General features: G+C 38.2%; 1 protein-coding gene across 1 annotated transcript; it reads right to left on the bottom strand.

Annotated features, from left to right (window-relative positions):
• Positions 1 to 20,401: 20,401 nt before the first annotated feature.
• LOC133773705 (translation machinery-associated protein 7-like) lies at positions 20,402 to 20,791 on the bottom strand. The gene has a single exon (XM_062211288.1). It carries the CDS (start codon positions 20,780 to 20,782, stop codon positions 20,588 to 20,590), a length of 195 nt encoding a protein of 64 aa, XP_062067272.1. The 5' UTR covers positions 20,783 to 20,791; the 3' UTR covers positions 20,402 to 20,587.
• Positions 20,792 to 21,171: the final 380 nt, after the last annotated feature.

Raw genomic sequence — 21,171 nt, 5'->3', positions numbered from 1 at the left:
TCTAGCATTGGAGAGGAGCTGGGTGTGGAACTCAGGCATCCTGATCTTGGCTGCACACACCCCAGACATTGTCTTCACCACTACACCAAATGCTCTCCCCAAACTTAAACAGTATAGTAAAAGTTCAAGTTCTGAGAATATTGCTTAACTAGGAAAATTCAATCAATAAAATTTACAAATAAGGAATTCAATGTGTTACATATTTGGAAAATTTCTAACAACACATGACACAGTTTCTGTTTATTCTAAATGCAAGTATTACATTTTTATTAGTTTTTAAAAGATTTATTTCATTTATTTGAAAGAATTACAGAGAGATGAAGAGACAGAGAGAGAGAGAGAGAGGTCTTCCATCCACTGGTTCACTTCCCAAATGGAGGCAATGGCTGGAGCTGAGCTGATCCAAAGCCAGAAGCCAAGAGCCTCCTCTATGTCTCCCATGTGAGTGCAGGGGCCCTCAGACCTGGGCCATCCTCCACTGCTTTTCCCAGGTATATTAGCAGGGAGTTGGATCAGAAGTGGAGCAGCAGGGACTTGAAGTAGCATCCATATGGGATGCTGGTGCTGCAGGCCTGGGCTTTAACCCGCTGTACCACAGTGTCAGTCCCTGGTGTCATTTTTATTTATAGTACAGAGTTCCTTATTAAACATGTTTTCTAAAATTAAATTTAATGAACTATCAAAATGTGTCACAATTCTGTTCACATTCTATAGGAAAAGTGACCCTCTGGAAAAATATAAGGTCATCTGTGTGTTATCTAATTTTGTTTAAGTACTATGATAAAAAATAAGATGATTTACACTGTTTTTTTATTTGAAAGATAGAATTATAAAGAGAGAGAAGGAGAGATAGAGAGAGTTCTTCCATCCACTTTTTTACTCCCCAAATGGTCACAGTTACTAGGATGAGCCAGGCTGAAGCCAGGAGCTCCCATGAGGGTTCAGGGGGGCCCAAGTATTTGGACCATCTTCCCCTGTTTTCCCTGGCACATTAGCAAAGAGCTGAATCAGAAGTGGAGCATCAGGGATACAGATTGACATCATTTGGGATGCTAGCGTCACAGTGCCAATCACAACACTATACTTTAAAAACAAATTTATGCTCTAATTATAGGTATTTATAATTCTCTCCTAGTGTCAACAAACTGGAATGCAAATCTCCCATAAAACTATGAAAAGCTAGAAATGACATACAATATTTCATACCATCTAGAAATGAAAAACAAAAGCAATGATAGTTGTGACAAAAAATTGTGATTCCAGAAAAAAATGAGAGATTCAACAAACACTCCTAATACAACCTACAACATTATTTTCTCTCTCTTTTTTTTTTATTTATTTGACAGGTAGAGTTATAGACAGTGAGAGAGAGAAACAGAGAGAAAGGTCTTCTTCCTCTTGGTTCACTCCCCAAATGGCTGCTACGGCCGGCGCTGTGCCGATCCGAAGCCAGGAACCAGGTGCCTCTTCCTGGTCTCCCATGCGGTGCAGGGGCCCAAGCACCTGGGCCATCCTCCACTGCCCTCCGGGGCCACAGCAGAGAGCTGGACTGGAAGAGGAGCAACCAGGACTAGAACCCAGCGCCTATATGGGATGCCAGCGCCACAGGTGGAGGATTAACCAAGTGAGCCATGGAGCTGGCCAACATTATTTTCTCTTAAGAGTAGTTTCCATTGAGTGTGTAATCCCCTCCAACTGCATTCCTCTACCCATCTGTTTCCCGAAACTTTCTGAAAGAATTATATTGTCTCCAGTCCCTCAGTTGTTCTCTTTATTTTCCCTTAAAACTACTCTCTTTTTATTAGTGGCAGCTGTTTTTAATTTACATGAAAGGCAGAGAGAGGGAGAAAGAGAAAGAGAGAGAGAGAGAGAGTGATCCCATCCACTAACTCTTCCCTGTCTCTCAGGTGAGTGTAGGAGCCCAAGCACTTGGGCCATCTTCTACTGCTTTCCCAGGTCACAGCAGAGAGTTGGATGGGAAGTGGAGCAGCTAGGACTCCAACCAGCATCCAGCTGGGATGCTGTCACTGCAGGCAGCAGCTTTACCTTCTAAGCCACAGCGCCAGACCCAACAATGGGCAAATTTAAGTCCCTTTCTTACCTCTTGGTGGCAAAAAGGATGGTGATGCACCCCGTTGTTCTGGACAGGCTGCCTTTATTTGGATCAGAGAGGCCAGCCCCTAGTAAGACACATTAGCCTTCTGACACTTGGAAAATTCAGACTATGCTGTTGCCTCCACAGTGCTACATTGTTATTAAATTACTTTAGATAGTTTATTCTTCTGTTCCTGATTATTGAACCTTGCACATAGCCTAATTTTCGTTTCTTTTTTTTTCTTGTATTCTCATTCTCTGGATGATCTCATTCAGAACACTGGATTAAAGAGCCTTCTAAATATTGTGTTTTTGATAAATGAAGGGTGTTCAGAAGCATATAGAAAAATGGAATTAAAAGATAAATTTATTGTGGTGCAAACAACTATTTAAGCCCATGCATAGCTTTTTAATAATCTGTATTTCCCATGAGTTTTTAAAAGACCGTGTATATAGTGCATATGCATAGCACTGGCAGAAATCAGTCTTCCTGTTTTCACGATTTCTAGTAATGAGATTCTGAATTTCTACCCCTAATTCTAATTCTCTAAACGACTCCAGAAATAATTGTACTTACAATGTCACTTGTATTTGTAACAATTAATCAATAAGAATTAGATATGAAGTTACCCTAGTTTACCATTTATTCTTTGCTGTTTCAAAAACACAAAACAATAATTTCTTTAAAAAGATATAAACACAATAAACTCTTCTTGTAGAAAATGGTCAGTGGGAGGTTTCAGGTCTACTGTTAACTGTCAGATCCTCTGAACTTCCTTGGGATCTAACCAAAGCTTGCTTATAATCGTTCTGATTTTTCTTACAACAGCATGTTGTTCTCTTAAGGCATTAAAAAGATAATGATTTATCTTCAGAAACCCCAGAAGTGGAAGCTGAGCTGAAGTGCATTTCAGAGCCTCAGAACTTCCTCCAGGCACACAGTGAGGTGGACTTCTTTGTGTGAGGTCGGTCAATTTATTCTGCAGTATGCAGCGTTCCTTACTTTATAGAGGATAAATGAGAAACCATCGCAAACTCATGATGGGAAAAAGGCACAAGGATTATAAATTACAGACGCCATAAATTGAAAATATTGATTTAATTAAATAAAAGTAATTCTGCTATTTTCTTTCAATATATGTAAAATAATACTTGAAATTCTCCTGCCACAAATTAAATGACTGTGAACATGAATTTACCAATTTGATGAAAAAATCAGCAATACTTCATCCATAAGAGATATATCAAGAACTGATTTCCTTAGTAACAAAATCTTACAAACAAGAGGAAGCACTAATGCACTATGATATTAAAATGCAGTACGTCATTCAAACAAGACAAAGCTCTGTTCAGCTAAATTCTAAATGTACATTCTTTGTTCATTCTCCTTCCATTTCCAAAGTACAAATAACTGCATTTTGTTGCTCTAATAATTGTTATGTTTGCTTATCTGTCTTATTTATTTAGTGTGTTGTAAGTAAACTCATTATTTAGCCTTGTGAACCACATCTGAACCCAAAACAAAGAAATGTAAACTACTGAGGAATCCAGGTTTGGATGTTTTGTTGCACACATTGGTGAAAAAGACACGCATGTGGTTCAGGGAACTGTGAAAATGAATGTATTTTAACACGTTGGCATAAGAAGTATGTGTGTGAACCTGGATATCTGGTGCATCTCATCTTTTAATGACTGCAATCCAGCATATACTCTTTCTTATTCTTGCTCAATGGCCTGCCTAAGGGACTAGCTCAGGTGTTACGAAGCCAAGCAGTGCACACATTTTCTTAAGCCAGATTTTCTTTTTAAAATTCTATTTATCTATTTATCTAAATAAATTCTATTTATTTTTTGAAAGTCAGAGATTGAGAGACAGAGAGATCATCGACCCTGTGGTTCACTCCTTAAATGCTTCCAGTAGTCAGGGCTGTAACTAGGGTGAAGCCAAGAGCCTGAAATTCTCTGTTTCCCACACGAGTGGCAAGAACCCAACTACTTGAGCCATCACCTGTGACCTCCCGGGGTGCACATTAGCAGGACGGAGGATATGGATTTTATTATGGGAGGTGGGCACACCGTGCACTGTTCTGACCACTACACTGAACACCCACACTCCGAGTGATTTCTTTAGGAATGGACACATGATATATGCCGAGAAGAAGAAAATTTCCTGAGATTTTTCTTAGGAATACCAGCTCCATAGAGTCCCCTATCTTCCCATAAATTTGATGCTGATCACATAAAAGTTCTGGAGCTGCCACCAACATCATAACACAATGTGAGGCTTTGAACAAAACAAATCCTAAGGGAAATAAACTGGCACGGGAAGACAAGGCAAGGAGACCATGTGTGAACCCCAGTTAAAGCTGTACTAAAGCCTGCACTGTGTGTTCAAAGACTTGCAGGTCAATATATGTTTCCTTCCCCTTTCATTTGTTAATCAATATTTTGTTTAGCTTTTTTGTGATTTGAAATTTTAGTAAGTCTTACCAATCATGGAAGACAAAAGGCCTGCCCAGCGTCCTTCCACTTTACAGGGCTGCATCCAACCTTTCCCACTGCATGGTTCACGGTTGGCCGCTGTGTGCATCTAAATATTCTGGACTAGTCTAGGGATGGAGATTTCCTGGGTCACTGGAAACATTAATAGTCCTTCTCCAGGATCTTTCAAATTATAACTAAGGGACCAGGGTCTTTGATTTAATAGTATAAAGGTAGAAACAATAGCTTTTCCTAATTAGTTTTTGAAATCTGTCCCCAGTAAGATTAGGATTCTTGCTATCAGAAAATGGAGTAATGAATACTAAATAATCTAATATTTTCACATGGATATATTTTTATCATGCTCAGCAAGAAAGAATATAGGATTATTTTTAAAATTTTCAAAGATCAGATAAGTAAACATTATCTCAAAAGCTAGGAAGACATTAGCAAATAAAAACCTGCAACCCTCAAATTTAATTCAGTTTTTGGAGAATCAATTCATATCAGTACTTGGATGTATTTGCCCAATACTTTTGGACTGCTTAGGAAATTGTGCATGCAGAAGAACATCTGACTCAAGTGTTTGGTTTGGAGAGTATATGATTTGAGGTTTGTAAGCATTAGAAAAAGTTCTATGACGTGTGGTTAATTCTGCAGCAATGAGCTAAGGGATACAACATCCATAAGCTTGCTCAGCACCCTCAATTCTACCTGGAAATCTCCTTTGGTGTTTCTGTGCTTCTATTTTTTTATAAAACTTCATTGGAAAATTTGTTTTGGAAGAAAAAAATACTCTTTAAATTTTTAATGTTTTTCCCAAAGGCTTGGAACAGAGGTTTGAGAGAGGCTCTCTTTGTCTCTTTTTAGCTGACTGATCTTAGGCAATTATTTAACCTTTCTAAGACCCATTTATTTCTTTTTATAAATATTAATGACAAAATCAGTTTAATAAGTTCAATGAGAAGACTAAAGAAATAAAAAGCAAAGTTATTGTATTCTAATACCTAACAAATACAGTAATTGTTCAACCTCTGTATATAGAATGAAAGATAATACTTAGTATAGAGTTGGTCTTCTGTATATAAAGTGAATTAAAAATGAATCTTAATGAGAAATGGAATGAGAGAGAGATTAGGAGGCGGGATAAGAGTAGGGGTGGGAGGGCGGGAATGGGGGGAAGAAACACGATATTCCTCAAAGCTGTATCTATGAAATCTGTATTCATTAAATAAAAACCTTAAAAAACTTACTACTAGTTTAAACAATAATTAAAATAGTCTAATCAAGAGCTTAAAGACAGAAACAAAATTATTATAGGACTGATATTAAATCACCCATTCTCTGACAGATTTTGAAATGTATCAGTCTAGTTTCACTATAATGATAAAATGAAAATACCAATTTAAAAAAAAAAAAGACAATATGTCACAGAACATGCATGTAAAGAGAAACTTTGGGTAATATTTTTGCAGTAAGGAAACTACCTGGATGTTAGCCTATGTGTGTGAGAGGGGCCAAATAAAAAAGGGAATTTTTGTGTGGTTAAATGAGGGAATAAACATAGAAGCAAACCATGGTAGCAAACCCGCATTTATGCATGGAATGTCTTATTATGGTTCCATAGCCTCGGTGGATGGGTCCCAGCCCTCTCCTGGGGAAAGCTTAAGGAAATCTTCCAGACCCTGCACCAAGGAGGTGATTAGGGCCACTGTGAAGTTCTTGGGGGAAACTTAGGAATCCCAGAGGCAGGAATCCATCCACACAGCCATATCCCAGGAAGGGGGGGGGGGGGTATAGGGAGGGCCAGTATCCAAATCCAGAAAAACAGGCAGACTGGGCTCTCAGTTTTTTCCAGAGATGCCAGCCTGGTCTGGCAAGTGTATTTCTCTTCAATAAACTTGGCTAAAATGTGTACTGCTAAAAAAAGAAAAAAAATTGCCATAAAAGACTAAGTTTACTTAAAGTCCTATATTGGCTTATTCTGTATGCATAAGGTTTATCATTAATGTGGTTTATTTTGGAAACTTTTAAAAATCTTCATTAAAATCATACAGCTGCCCCTTAGTATCTATGGGGAACTGGGCCCCTTCCCTAACAGATAAAATCTGCAGACACCAGAGTTCCACATGTAAACTGGAATAGTATTTGCATCGAACAGTTCCACACCTTCTCCTATACTTCAAATCTCTTCCCGGTAACTTACAACATCTAACACAGTATAAGTGGTTTGTAAATAGTTGCTATATTTTATGGTTTACAAAATTATAAGAAAAAGGTATGTAAATGTTCAGCACAGAGCCATTTTTTCCCCCAGATATCTTTAACCTGTGATGCTTGAAAACCCCTGGCTATGAAGAGCTGATTGTATATTCTTTATAACATTTATTTTGAAATCATAATTGGAATGTTTCTTCTTTCATCGTGGTTACTATGTGCATAATAAGTTCAGGTTAATGAAGACAAAAAATTAAAGCAATGTCTTCTGTATCAATCTAAGAGAATCTTAAATTAAAATAAAATTTAATTTCTTATGTCAAATTTATTGTCCTTTTTGGTAAACGTAATCTAGAGGATATTCTCTTTTAATGCTTTACCGTTGTAATAAATGCATTAAATTTAAAGGAAAAATTATCTCTGGGATAAATAAGATGAATAAAGAAAACCATAGCTATCTATGTAAATATTAACTAGAATTGTAGATTGAATGACTATTGTAAAGAAAACAATATATATCACCATATAATGTTATTTTAATTGCTCAAAAGCTTTTACTTTCTTATTTATTCATGGGTCAATTTATTATTGATTCCACAATCAAGATAAGTTTCACGAAAATCCTATTTTAAAACCAAAATGAGCAATACAGCTAAATCTCATTGCACAAAATTTTCTTAACTCTAAGTGAAGTGAAATGTTAGGGAAACTAGAATCCTATAAACTCATTTATGTTCCTCGGCATATCTTTAATTTTTCCTATGATGGAAATTGGCAAAAAAAAATTTCTTCTCAAATTTGAAGCTAACATTAAATTTAAGAAAAATATATTAAGAGTCGCTATTAGATACAGTTTTTCTCAAATAATGAAATTATTGCCTCCAGTCATGATGACATCACTGTCAGTTTTACCTCACTACCCTAGAATGAGACTAAAGCAATATATAGATTCCAAGCAGATCCTAGGAATATCTCTCTGTGTCATTCTCTACATCACTCTGAACTCCCTCTTCTGTTTTTTCTTTTTTCATTTTATTTATGTTTTGTGTATTTCATATATACAGATTTAGGAACATAGCAATACTTCCTTCTCTCCCACCCAAAATTCAACCCTTCTTCCTCCTCCCTCTCACATTCTCACTGTAAATTTTTACAGAGATCTACTTTCAGTTTACTTAATGATCATAAGGTTAACCCTACACTAAGTAAAAGAGTTCAGCAAATAATTTTTAGGGAAAAAAAAAAAAGCACTGTTCCTCAAAAGAAAAAAACAAGGGTTGTAGACAATAATCAAATCTCAAAATCTCCATTTCACTCTAATACATTACATTTTAGGTACTCTATTAGTTAGGAAAAATGTATAATATTTTTCTGATTTTTTTATAGCCAGACCGAGTTTTTTCAGAGAAAATAAATCTATAGAGGTGGGTGACCAACTGCACTGGTGCCCATGATGGAACAAGTGGCAGAACGCCCCGACCCCCAGGGGCCAGGCCTTTTTATATTTTAGGAGTCTGCGGATGGGGGTTGGGGTGGGGTAGAGGGCAGCAGGCAGAGGGGAATTCCTGGAACTGGTCTTTCAGGTGCTGTAAGGGGTAGGGTATGAAGGCAATAGGGTGTGAGGCCAACTGAGATTCAAGGGCAAGGAATACCTTCCAGAGTGTGTCTCCTTTGGGCAATGAGGGAGAACAGCAGAGGCTTATGTCCTTGTTCCATCAGTCCCGACTCTGAGTATAGATAAGGAGAAGGGGTGCCGATTTCTCTCTGGCTACTTCCTTCTGATATGGGTGTAGACATGGAACCAGGACTTAGACAGTGACCTATACTCAGGATCTGATTGACAATATCTGTCTTTTAGGAACTGGTTTATTTCACCAAATATAATGGTTTCCAATTGCATCCATTTTGTTGCAAATGACAGAATTTCATTTTTGTTTTTTACAGCTGAGTAGTACTCCATCATGTATATATACCATAATTCTTTTATCTGTTCTTCAGTTGATGGACATCTGTATTGATTCCATAGCTTAGCTATTGTGGATTGAGCTGCAATGAACATGGGGGTACAGAGAGCTCTTCATATACTGATTTCTTTTGCTTTGGGTTAATTCCTAGGAGTGAGATGGCTGAGTCAACTGGTAGGCATACCTCAGATTTCTGAAGTATCTCCATACTGTCTTCCAAGTGGCTACACCAGTTTACATTCCCACCAACAGTGGTTTAGATATCTTTTTCCCCACATCTATGCCTGCATTTATTGTTTGTTGATTTATTTGTGAGAGCCGTCTCTAATGAGGGTGAGGTGAAACCTCATTGTGGGTTTGATTTGCATTTCTCTGATGGCTAGTGGTTCTAAGCATTTTTTCAAGTGTCTGTTGGTCATTTGAATTTCCTTTCTTGAAAAATGTCTGTTCATGCCTTTTGCACATCTCTTAACTGGATTGTTTGGTTTGATGCTATTAAATTTCTTGAGCTCTTTATAGATTCTGGATACTAACCCTTTATCAGTGCGTAGTTTGCAAATATTTTCTCCCATTCTGTCTGTTGTCTCTTCAGTTTGCTGAGTGTTTCTTAAGCAGTGCAGAATCTTCTCAGCTTGATGTAATCCCATTTCTCAATTTTGGCTTCGATTGACTGATTCTTGGGGCTTTTCCAATATGTCTTTGCCTATGCCAATTTCTTCCAGATTTTACCCAATGCTCTATAGTTATTTGATGGTACCACGTCATAGATTTAGGTCTTTGACCCATTTTGAGTGGAATTTTTTGTAAAGTATAAGGTAGGAGGCCTAGTTTCATACTTCTGCACATAATGATCCAGTTTTCCCAGCATCATTTGTTGAAGTGACTGTGCTTACTCCAGTGATTGATTTTAGCTCCTTTGTCAAAAATAAATTGGTTGTAGACACATGGCAGAATTTTACAGAGAGAGAAACATCACCCACTCACTGGTTGACTCCTCAAATGGCTGTGACAGCTGGAGCTGGGCCAGGCCAAATCCAGGATCCTGGAACTCCATCTGGGTCTCCCACGTGGGTGGCAGGGAACTAAGTAGTTTGACCATCTCCTGCCTCTTTCCCAGGTACATTCACAGGGACTTGGATGGGAGTGGAGCAGCTGAGACTGGAACCAGTATTCAAATGGGATGTTGGTGTCATTGTTGGCTACACCAGAACACCAGCCCCCTCCACACACTCTTTTGAGGGAGTTCAAAGGGCTGAAGATGTGTCTATCACAAAGAAAGCATTGTTGGAGAAAAAAGAAATAGCAGTGCATAAAATACACATTGAATTAGAACTCTGTTTTAAAGATGCTTTTCACTGTGAGTGTTAAATTGTTAAATCAACATCAGGAGTCACTGTGTACTTACGTCCCATGTGGGATCTGTCCTTAATAGGTTGTCAAAGGTGAAGTAATGATATAGCTAGTACTGAAACAGTATTTTTATACATTGGGGTAATGTGTGGGGTGCAAACTGATGAAATATTTACTTAGTATATACTAAAGCGATCTTCTGTATATAAAGATAATTGAAAATGAAAAAAAAAAAAACCTTGGTTTTAAATTGGAAATTACATAGAAAAATAATCAATCTTTTTTTAAAAAAAATATCTTGCAGAATCTCTGTCATTAATGTGATGTACACTGTTATTTAATGCTATAACTAGTACTCCAACAGTATTTTTTTCACTTTGTGTTGCTATGTGAGGGCAAACTGTTGAAATCTTTATATATACTAAATTGATTTTCAGTATATAAAGAGAATTGAAAATGAATCTTGATGGGAATGGAAGGGGAGAGCGAGTGGGAAAGGGGAGGGTTGCGGGTGGGGGGAAGTTGTGGGTGGGGAAGCCTTTGTAATCCATAAGCTGTACTTAGGAAATTTATATTCACTAAATTAAAAAAAAAAACTTTTTCAAAAAAAAAGATGCTTTTAACAGAATATAATAGAGTTACCCTAACTTAAGATGTGTCTTCATTTAAATTAGCTCTACGATTTAGACTGACTTCTCTTACAAGGGGTCAAAACCTTCATAGAGATTTCTTTTATTAGATGAGAAAGAGTAAACACAATTTCTTTCTCTCTTTTCCACACCTTCTTTTCTTCCTCCCTTTCCTCTTTCATGTAAATTTTGACATGTAACTAACATATTATATGTACAATCACTAAGCTGAAGTACATGCCATTCAGCTTTAAAATTTTGGATATAGTCTTCCTACCTTCAGATTTATTTAATAGTAATGTCTAATTGTCTCATGTTCCCCTACTTGTAATACTTTCATATTTAGATGACATTTCAAGTACTCTGCCTTCAGGATATCATCTGAATATATGGGAAGTTTTGCTAAATATAAACAAGCTGTGATGTATTTACACATATAAAACAGCATTTCCTGATTTATATTGCTATAATGCTAAGAAAAATCTGAAAAGATTTGCTGAAATAGAATATTAAAAAAATACAACTCACTCAACATTTTCTGGAGGAATGGAAAGACTGCCAAACTTCGGTGAACTCAAACTTGATAATTATCATGAATAAAAGGCAAATTTATAGCAATTAAGGTCAGCAAGGCAATTTTTTTTTTGACAGGCAGAGTTAGACAGTGAGAGAGAGAGACAAAGAGAAAGGTCTCCCCCCCAAATGACCACTACAGCCGTCGCACTGTGACCAGCGCACTGCGCTGATCCGAAGCCAGGAGCCAGGTGCTTCCTCCTGGTCTCCCATGCGGGTACAGGGCCCAAGCACTTGGGCCATCCTCCACTGCCTTCCTGGGCCAGAGCAGAGAGCTGGACTGGAAGAGGGGCAACCGGGACAGAACCTGGCGCCCCAACCGGGATAGAACCCTGGGTGCCAGCACCACAGGCAGAGGATTAGCCTATTGAGCCATGGCACCAGCCAGCAAGGTATTTTTAAGCTTTAATACATCACTGTCATACCTTGACAATGAGTACCATGATCTACTTTTTTTTTGACAGGCAGAGTTAGACAGTGAGAGAGAGACAGAGAGAAAGGTCTTCCGTTTCTGTTGGCTCACTCTCCTAATGGCCGCTATGGCTGAGGATTAGCCAATCAAGCCGTGGCACCAGCCTTACTTCTTAAAAATATCCTGCACAGTTTAAAGCAGGGTGTGTCATGTCAGCAGGTTATCTGGGTTTAACAAAATTTTACTAACTGGAAGATGAAGCGTTCATCAGGAACAGATTATCTCTCTTGTGTAAGTTCGATTACTCCTGGGGCTGCTATGATTATAGAGTGTATCCCAGTGCCTGCATTGTGAGATGATACCACAGGATTCTGTGACCCAGCCCATGAGGTCTCTTTCTTAGAATAAGATGGATTTTTATTCAGGAGGAAATGGATCATGAACAATCATAACTTCAAGAACAAGTTAGAATCATGGGAATAGTTGAGTACTATATACTAAATGTGGTATTTTATATGATAAAATTCTGTGGTTTTAAAAATTCAAATAAGAATATAAGAATGTGAAAATTGCATAGAGTGCTTTAATATCAATATGGGAGCATCCTTTAGCCTGTGAGGAAAGATTTTCTAGCTAAGTAAGTAAGAAGAAGCTCCTTAGGGGTAGATGCTTAGACACTGGTTAAGAAGCCTGCATCCCACATCAAAGCTGCTCAGTTTGATTCCAGGCTCTGGCTCCTGACTCCAGCTTCCTGCCAGTACAGACTCTGGGAGCTGGTGGTGACAGTTCAGATAAGTGAGTTGCTGACATCCACATAGAAGCCCTGGATTTCATTCCTGGACCCTAGCTTCAGCTCTGGCCCAGCCTTGAACCATGACATTGAGGGCATTTGGAGAGTAAACGAACAGAAGGGAACTCTGTCTGTCTCTCTTCTTCTCAAATAAATGTAAAAGTTCTTGGAACAAAGAAATCTTTTGAAGAGCACTAAAATTACAACCAGTTATACATACATAGATGATCCATACACATACAAACATGCACAGATCATTAATATTTGAACATGTGTGCCTATATTTTCTCAAAATGTATAGATAGGCACCAATATAAATCTGGAAGTTCTTCTCCAAAAGAGTTTAAATACCCCAGTAAAAAATATTATTGATTCAATAAACTAACAAGCACTAGACTTTTCTGGGCATCCAGCCAAATAAGTATGATAATGCTGATTTGAAACATGAAGCCCTCTTGTGGAAAGTCAGCTATATTCTCATATATTTCCCAAAGCTCCATGGAGAGGAAAAAATGCCCTAAACATGTCTCTTAGTGAATTCATTAAATACTGTGAAGTCATTAGGGCAAATCATCATTCACACTGCACCTCCCTCTGTATGGGTTTGTTTATAGAATCTACTTAGAAGCACTTGGAGAAAACATTTGCCAAATTTTTAATCAGTTATCAAATTCATAGTATGTAGAGTGCTTTTTTTTTTTCTTTTTGGACAGGCAGAGTTAGAGACAGAGAGAAAGGTCTTCCTTTTCCATTGGTTCACCCCCAAATGGCCGCTGCTGCCAGCGTGCTGTGCCGATCCGAAGCCAGGAGCCAGGCGCTTCCTCCTGGTCTCCCATGCGGGTGCAGGGCCCAAGCACTTGGGCCATCCTCCACTGCCTTCCCAGGCCACAGCAGAGAGCTGGACTGGAAGAGGAGCAACCGGGACAGAACCCGGCACCACAACCGGGACTAGAACCCGGAGTGCAGGTGCTGCAGGTGGAGGATTAGCCAAGTGAGCCGCGGTGCAGCCAGTAGAGTGCTTTTGAACACTAACAATCTGTAAACACAATTGTAAAATCAAACTAAATGATAAAGAATCAAACTGACAACTGGATAAGCAATCCAGCTGCATTGTTGGACTAATTCCCATCCTCAAATGCTTTCACTAAAAAATTTTTTTAAAAAAATGTTATTTTCCTCTCTTTGAGCTGGCTCACTAGAAAGCACAGTTTAATTTAATCAGACCTTAAAGTACGAAGAATGATGTAAATAGAATTCTGTGGCACCAGCACCCTGGGTTCTAGTCCCAGTTAGGGCACTGGGTTCTGTCTCAGTTGCTCCTCTTCCAGTACAGCTCTCTGCTGTGGCCTGGGAAGGTGCCGTGACTGGTCCTCACCACCGCCGGAGAACTAGGCAGGCTGCCCGCAGCTTGCCTTGACCGAGGAGGGGAAGTGCGCCACCCGCCACTCAGCCTTCCCCAAACCCGGGGGACAATCAGGCGCAGTGTGGAGCCCAGTGGAAGAAGGGTCTCACTTTATTGTAAAAGGGAGGTGTGTATAGCTGAGGTACAGAGCGGATGGTACGGAGCAGATGAGCGGATGCGGGCAAGGGGTGGGGGGATGTGGTGCAAAAGGGTCTTAGCCACTCCTATTATACCACCTTAATGACCATTAGGCAAAAGCGTCCTGGGACTGGGGTGTTTGCCACCAGGGATTTGAAACTTAGATTTTCAAATTCGAGGCAGGCTCAGGAAGTTTCCTCTAAGCCTCTCTGGATTCAGCCTTCCCCACAGGAAGGCAGCGGAGGATGGCCCAAGTGCTTGGGCCCTGCACCCGCATGGGAGACCAGGAGGGAGCACCTGGCTCCTGGCTCTGGATCGGCACAGCACTGGCCGAGGTACACATTTGAGAGGTGAACCAACGAAAAAGGAAGACCTTTCTCTCTGTCTCTCTCTCTCACTAACTGCCTTTTTCCCCAAAAGCTAGAATTTATGTAGAGAATAAGCAAATACAAAAATATGAATCAAACAAATTTTGACTGAATGTGGCCAAAATTTCCCTCTATTTTGAAGGTACAATAGTGAATCTAGGACTTGAAACATCACAATCTCTCTGCATTTTTAGCTTCTGTGTTTAAACTCTGTGCCAGTGGTGCCCTTTAACAGAGGCAAAATGTTACAGGTGTTGTCTGGGACCCAAAAATCCATTCTGAATTGCAGCTTGATAGGAATTCACTTGATACATTTAATCTATGATTCAGACCCGACTTAGACCCTTCTGAAGAAGTACCCAGAGGTCCCTATATATACCATATATTTTCCCTTCTCCCTGTCTCAAATTTCTGGATTCCTCCTGTTGCCCACGTTTTAGTGTTTAAATGGTAAGTTCTGTTTCATGCTGTGTCACTAAACATGCACCAGTAAGTCCCTGAGTAAATGAACAGTATGAGCAATTAATAAATGAATTTCAAGTGCTGTAAAAGTTATCTCTAATTACAAGCATTCTGTAGTCAAACTCTATATTCAATTTGTAGCATTCAGTCTAACAATGAACATTCCTGAAAATGAAGCACAAAACTCATATTACCAACCACAGATAAAATGGTTAAATACCTATGTGAAGAGATCAAAATATAGGCCTGAGAAATACTGAAGTAACTTTCTGATAAACATTAAGTCTATATTCCATTTGTACATAGCTTATGACATTTTTAAGATAAATATTTATCTTATGCATTTTAAAATTTTTAGCATCAATTTTTATAGATATTGGGATTAGGAATGAAGTGTTTTAAATATATTGATACAATATAGAATGATGTCTCCTGATAATGTGCAGACATATAGTAGCTAAGTAGAAACATTTCCATTTTTTTCAGTTTACTGTCAACTGATCCAGGCTTAGGAGATGTAAACTGGTTGTGGAGGAGCACAAGGTTTCCCCAAATGTGGTAAGGGTAAGGATTGGCACTGGTGGAAGAACAGTGCTGGTCTCACCATAGGGATGTTCACCTGCAAGTGCAGAATGCAAGGCTGTGGCTGTTGGATATGGCTGAGACTTTGAGTTTTCTGGCATGAACAGATGGAAAAACAAAAAAAAGAAAAGGTAGCAGAAGGGTACTACACCTGTTCCCAATCTGGGGCAAATAGTTAACTTTTATTTATGAAAAGATTTACAGCCTCTCTTGTTGTTTATTTTACTATATTAAAATTGCAAGGTAAAATGCTTGATTTGTACCAAAGATTCTTGTTGACTCAAAAATGTTATCTCAAATCTAGAATTTACTATTGGTAATAATCTTCCTTAGTAAAGCTGCAGAGCGTTCTTGTCTCGATAATATCCTGCTGGGGCATAATCTGTGCATTTCTGCCTCTGGTTTCCTATTGCTTATGACAATTGCTCCTCCAAAGTCAGAAGTTTTCAAACATTGCAACAGTTTCTTCATAGCCCATCATGTGAAGAGATACTTAAGTGCAAACCGGATCTGATTTGTCTGTAATAACAGTTTCGAAACAAGGATAATAATAATCGAAAATTACCATACTGAAAACCCAGTCAGACTTGTTAGCTGACGTTATAAATTAGATTGAGCCCATGTTAAACTAAGAATTATCAGGTCTTAGACAAGTCCCTGTTTTTTGTAATTGAATGGTACAATTAATTAGCTTCTGCTTGCATGGGACATAAGTACATAAACCCTTAGGCTTATTATCCTATGCCAGAATTGACACACCATTAGTAGGTTTGAGGATTGCTGGAAGAGAGAGGGACAGAGAGAGAGAGAGAGAGAGAGAGAGAGAGAGAGAGAATATCTTATTTATGCATCTACGTAAGCAGTTTTGGCAAATAGCCATGCATGACATTTCAGCCAAAGTGACATTTGTGTATCACAGATGATGTGCATACTCAAGAGCAGATGCCTGAACTAATGTGATTCATCATTTATGTTTATCTCCAAAGGTGGACTCATGCCTTGGAGGGGCTTTATCCAGTTTGTGTTTGTGCCAATGGACTTAGCAAGTTTATCTAGTGTGTCTTGATGAAATCTAACCTGAGATTTCAGAATTTTAAAGTGTAGAATAAAAAATGGAAATTTTCCTTTGAAAGTTAGGAAACATGAATTTGTACGAAGAGATAGCAAATTGGTAAATTTACAGAATGATACAATTTCAATTGGGTAACTAAAAGCTATTATGTTATTTGGCAAACTTAGAATATAACACCATTTCATTTACTGTTTTGCTCTCATTTTGTCCCCAAACCAATAAAACATCTATAAGTGACCTCAGACTTATTAAAATGGATTTTAATTTCCAGTTTTAAAAATCCTTGCCTTCCCATATTTTTCACTGGGATTTCCAATGCACTTTTTACAGTATTTGTTATGATTTTATTACATGTCTTAAATTTTCAAACCTGGGAATTTGGACAACTATGTATGAAACATCAACATTTTGCATGTTGCTTGCAGTGGGAAAATAAGCTTTGTAAAATACAACACAAATTGTTAACATGGGGTACAGCAGATTATCTCTTGAAAAGCTTCACTTTAATAAGCAATATAAAGACATTTAAAAGCAAGTCATATTGATGGATGTCGCCATGTGGCACACGGGACAGTGTTGCTGCGGGAAGCACTGGCAACCTATGTAGGAGTACCAGTTCGAGTTCTGGCAGCTTCTCTTCTGATCCAGCTCCCTGCTACTATGCCTGGGATAGCAATGGAGGACAGCCAGGTCCTTGGGCCCCTGCTCCCCACATGGGAAACCCAGATGGAACTATGGAGTCCTAGCTCGTGTCTGGATCGGCCCCAATTATTGTGGCCATTTGGGGAGTGAACCAGCAGACTGAAGATTTCTCTTGGTTTCCCTCTCTCTCTCTCCCTCTGTCACTCTGCCTTTCAAATAAGTAAATTAATCTTTAAAAAAAGAAAGTTGAAGTGATAAATGATGGAACTCATCTCTGTATTTTTACTGAAATGAAGTAGTGAACATTGAGCGAGGATTTCTTAGGAAAACAGAGCCTAGGAAAAGCAAATGTGGGCATCAACAATTATTAAGCATAATTTCAATAATATGCATGCTATGAAAACAGTGCATGAATCCAGTATTATACAGTCCAGGCTTGCATGATTCAATTCAGGCTGCCATAGCAGCATTGCTTTGGCAACATGAATATGTATTTCTCACAGTTCTGGAGTCTGAGATGTCCACGGTCAAGCTGCCAGCAAAAGGCTGTCTCTTGGCTTTTAGCAAGTTAGCTGCCTTGAGCTATGTCCTCCTGTAGTTGACAGAGATCATGAAAGAGATGAGAGGGGAAGAGGGAGAGAAACCATTGTTGTCTCTTCTTATAATGGCATTAATCCCATCGTGGGGGCCATATGATCATGATTTCAGAGAAAATTAATTACCTCTGAGAGAACCCCCCTATTCCAACTACCATCACTGAGCAGTTAGCACCTCAATATATTAATTTGGTGGAGGACAAATTTCCACCCATAGAACTGTTATATACATGCCAATCTGTGACTTTAAGGTAGATATTAGACTCTGCTTATGTTATTGCTTCTGTTTTCTGGATGAGATATTTTTTCTGAAAATAATTTCTGATACTGTCTCTTAAAACAGCCATTTATAAAGTTTAGAACTGAGTTTCAGCTACTAAAATCTCATCTTTCATTCATTGTCTCCTTTTTAATGCTTAAAGTATAATAGTACTTTTATTTTTACATCTTAGGAAACAATAAAAGCATTTAAATTATTTTAAATTTGTTTAACATAATTTCATAATTTATTTAACAAGCAGAAGGGGGGGGTGGAGAGAGAGAGAGAGAGAGAGGTATCTTCCATGTTCTAGTTCCCATTTCAAATGCCTTCATCAGCGGGGGGCTAAGCCAGAGCTGAAACCCAGAGCCATGACAGCAACCCAGACCTCCCATGTGGGTGACAGGAACCCAGAACTGCAGTCATCAAAGCTGCTCCCAGATTGCATCAGTGCAAGGCTGTGTTCCTGGAATGAGGAGCCAGCACAGGGTAGTGAACCCAGTTCCTCTGATCCTGGACATGGGCATCTTATCAGAGTCTTAAATGTCAGGCTGAATGCCTGCACTATGTTGTTTTAATTTATTTTACTTATTTTATGTTGTTATTTTATTTATTTGTATTATATGTGGGAGATTGTCTAAGGGCTCTCTGCTGCATTACTTCAGCTGATGTGGAATCTGATTGAAGGCGTTCCAGTAATTAGCTCTAAGATTCTGAACAGAGAAAATGAATAGCCGTTGCTGTGGCAGATTGAGGTCACCAGCAATTGAGCAAAATAACACAAAGCAATTTAACAATAAGGAGCTTTATGGTTGAAAATGAGGGAAAAAAGGAAGAAACACACTTTTATTAGCAAAATGATAGGGATCCTTAAATCTAACACAGATCCTAGGAAGCACTTTGTACTTCTGGGTATCTAAACTGTCAGCTAGTCACTGCAGCATAAAATGGAACCGAGATAAAATACTGACAGAGGACAGTTAAAGAGTAATAAAATAGTCTAATTTTATAAATATATGTATATGTTTTATCCTGATGCATTAGGGAAAAGGGTAAGCGAAATAAATTCCTAATATTCATTATCAAAAATTAGTTGGTACCTTTTCAAAATATAAATCAAATAAAGCACTTATACATACAGAAATAAAGATAGGAACCTGCAGCAAAATTATTAAAAATTGTTTTGTCTGGGATTAAAAATGTGGGATAGGAACTAGGAGACTCAGAAAGGCTTTTTAAAACTACAAAACTCAGTTACTAAATGACACTTAAATGTCAGGTATGAATTACAATGACAAAATTAATAATTTAAACATGGGATTTTTTTATAACTTTCCTTCCCACATAAAGAGAAAAATCTAATACTTTAAAATATATTTTAAATTATTTCTTAAAATAACATTTCTGACTTCTAACATCCTAAAGCAGTCTGCACTGTTGGAAAAGTTAAATTATCATTTGGAGGAAAAAGTCTTTTAAAAACTGAATCCATAAAAGTAAATATAAAATATTTTAAAAATAGTAAAGATGATTCCTTACATATGTAATATGAAGAAATTTAAATTATAATTATTTAAATTATTTTAATATATTTATATGCATTTCTCTATCCTTGTTAAATGCAGTTAATTGAATATTGGAAAGCGATCATAAATGGAAACGAATTCATTCAAAATTCATTACTCTGTGCATTCACTGATTGTTTAATTTGACTCCCATAGCCATACATTTGAAATCAGAAATAATTAAATAAACATTTTATATCTTCCTTGAATATAAGAAGTATGCGCCTTTGTTTAGGAACCAGAGAAACAAACAAAAGTTAGAGCGGTGTGTGCGGTATGCTAGCATAGTGAAACACACTGAGTTCTCAGACCAAGCAAAAAAGAGGCGTCCAAACCAGTCATTGCAACGCTTCCAGCATGGCTGACTAAACAGCACTGAGATACAGATGTCAGTTACTCATATTTTCTATTTCTACAATCTCAATAATTATTTTTAATGCTCTATACACAGAAAATGCATTTCAAGTAACATGGTGTTCTTCCACAATTAAACCCGCTCAAAAAATGTGAAACCACATCACATACAGAGGCATAGGAGGGTAACAAATAATAGGGTCACCAACAACGCAAAGATTGGCTTAAGAAAGTGATTTCATGGAATGTAAACAAGTGGCCGCTAATAGCATCAGGCTTCAAGTATTTTAGATAATACAGTTGCTACATGTAATTCAAATGTTTAGGTTGCAAATAAACCTATGACTCAATAATACTATTAATTAAATTTAATCACTCAAACCATGTCTAACCAGCACTGGCAGGGTCTCTATAAAGAGTTACAGTTCTTTTTTTTTTTTTTTTTTTTACAGTACAGTGGGGTTTATTCCCCTTTTTACAAAATTTTATTTGTAAATGTACAACAGGCTCCAAGGTAACACTTAACTCTTAACACTTCATTCTAACTACGGGTGGCATAAGATGTTATGGCCCGGAATCGAGATGTTTAGCTAGGAATGCAATCAAGGGCATCGTCACTTCAGGCACAAGGAACAGCTTACTTTTTGCCAGATTTCTTAATTCCACCTGTGGCCAGGGGGCCCTTCCCCGCCGCCTTTGCTTTTAGCTCCTTGAGTTTCTTCTGCTCCTCTTTCTGTTTTTGCTTGAAAGCCTTATCTTCCTCATCCATCTCCTTGGCCTGCTTCTTGGGCTGTTTCAGGGGCTTCTTCTTGCCACCTTCCCTGCCGGACATGGCGCCTGCCGCACCGAGTTACAGTTCTTATAAAGAGAGTTAGAGTGGATTAAGGAATAGATGAAGTAAAAGATGGTGAGCCCTAGAATATAAGGAATCTGCATCCCAAGTCCTGCCTCACCTGTTTTCATCGGACATGCTGTTTTAGCCCATTGACAGTGTTTCATTGGGGTAGAGTTGGCATCTGAACATGTGCCATTAGGCTATCATTACAGCGCTCTAAGCAAAATCAGCACAATTTGACTCACAGGGATACTGTTTTGGCCAACGCACAGTTGGATTACTAAAACTATGGGCTATTTCAGACAAAAGCCTAACCTTCAAGTTTCTCCCGTAAAACCTACAGATGTGGCCATACTGGGCTCATTCTAGTATTTTAGTTTCAATAC

This window comes from Lepus europaeus, chromosome 14 (assembly GCF_033115175.1).
Source record: "Lepus europaeus isolate LE1 chromosome 14, mLepTim1.pri, whole genome shotgun sequence".
Classification (NCBI taxonomy): Eukaryota; Metazoa; Chordata; class Mammalia; order Lagomorpha; family Leporidae; genus Lepus; species Lepus europaeus.
The sequence above is the reverse complement of the archived record's forward strand: the minus strand, read 5'-3'. Positions and strand labels throughout refer to the sequence as shown.

Bases quoted from the DNA above. Each gene is read 5' to 3' on its own strand.
- LOC133773705 (XM_062211288.1), bottom strand. From the start codon at position 20,782: ATGTCCGGCAGGGAAGGTGGCAAGAAGAAGCCCCTGAAACAGCCCAAG.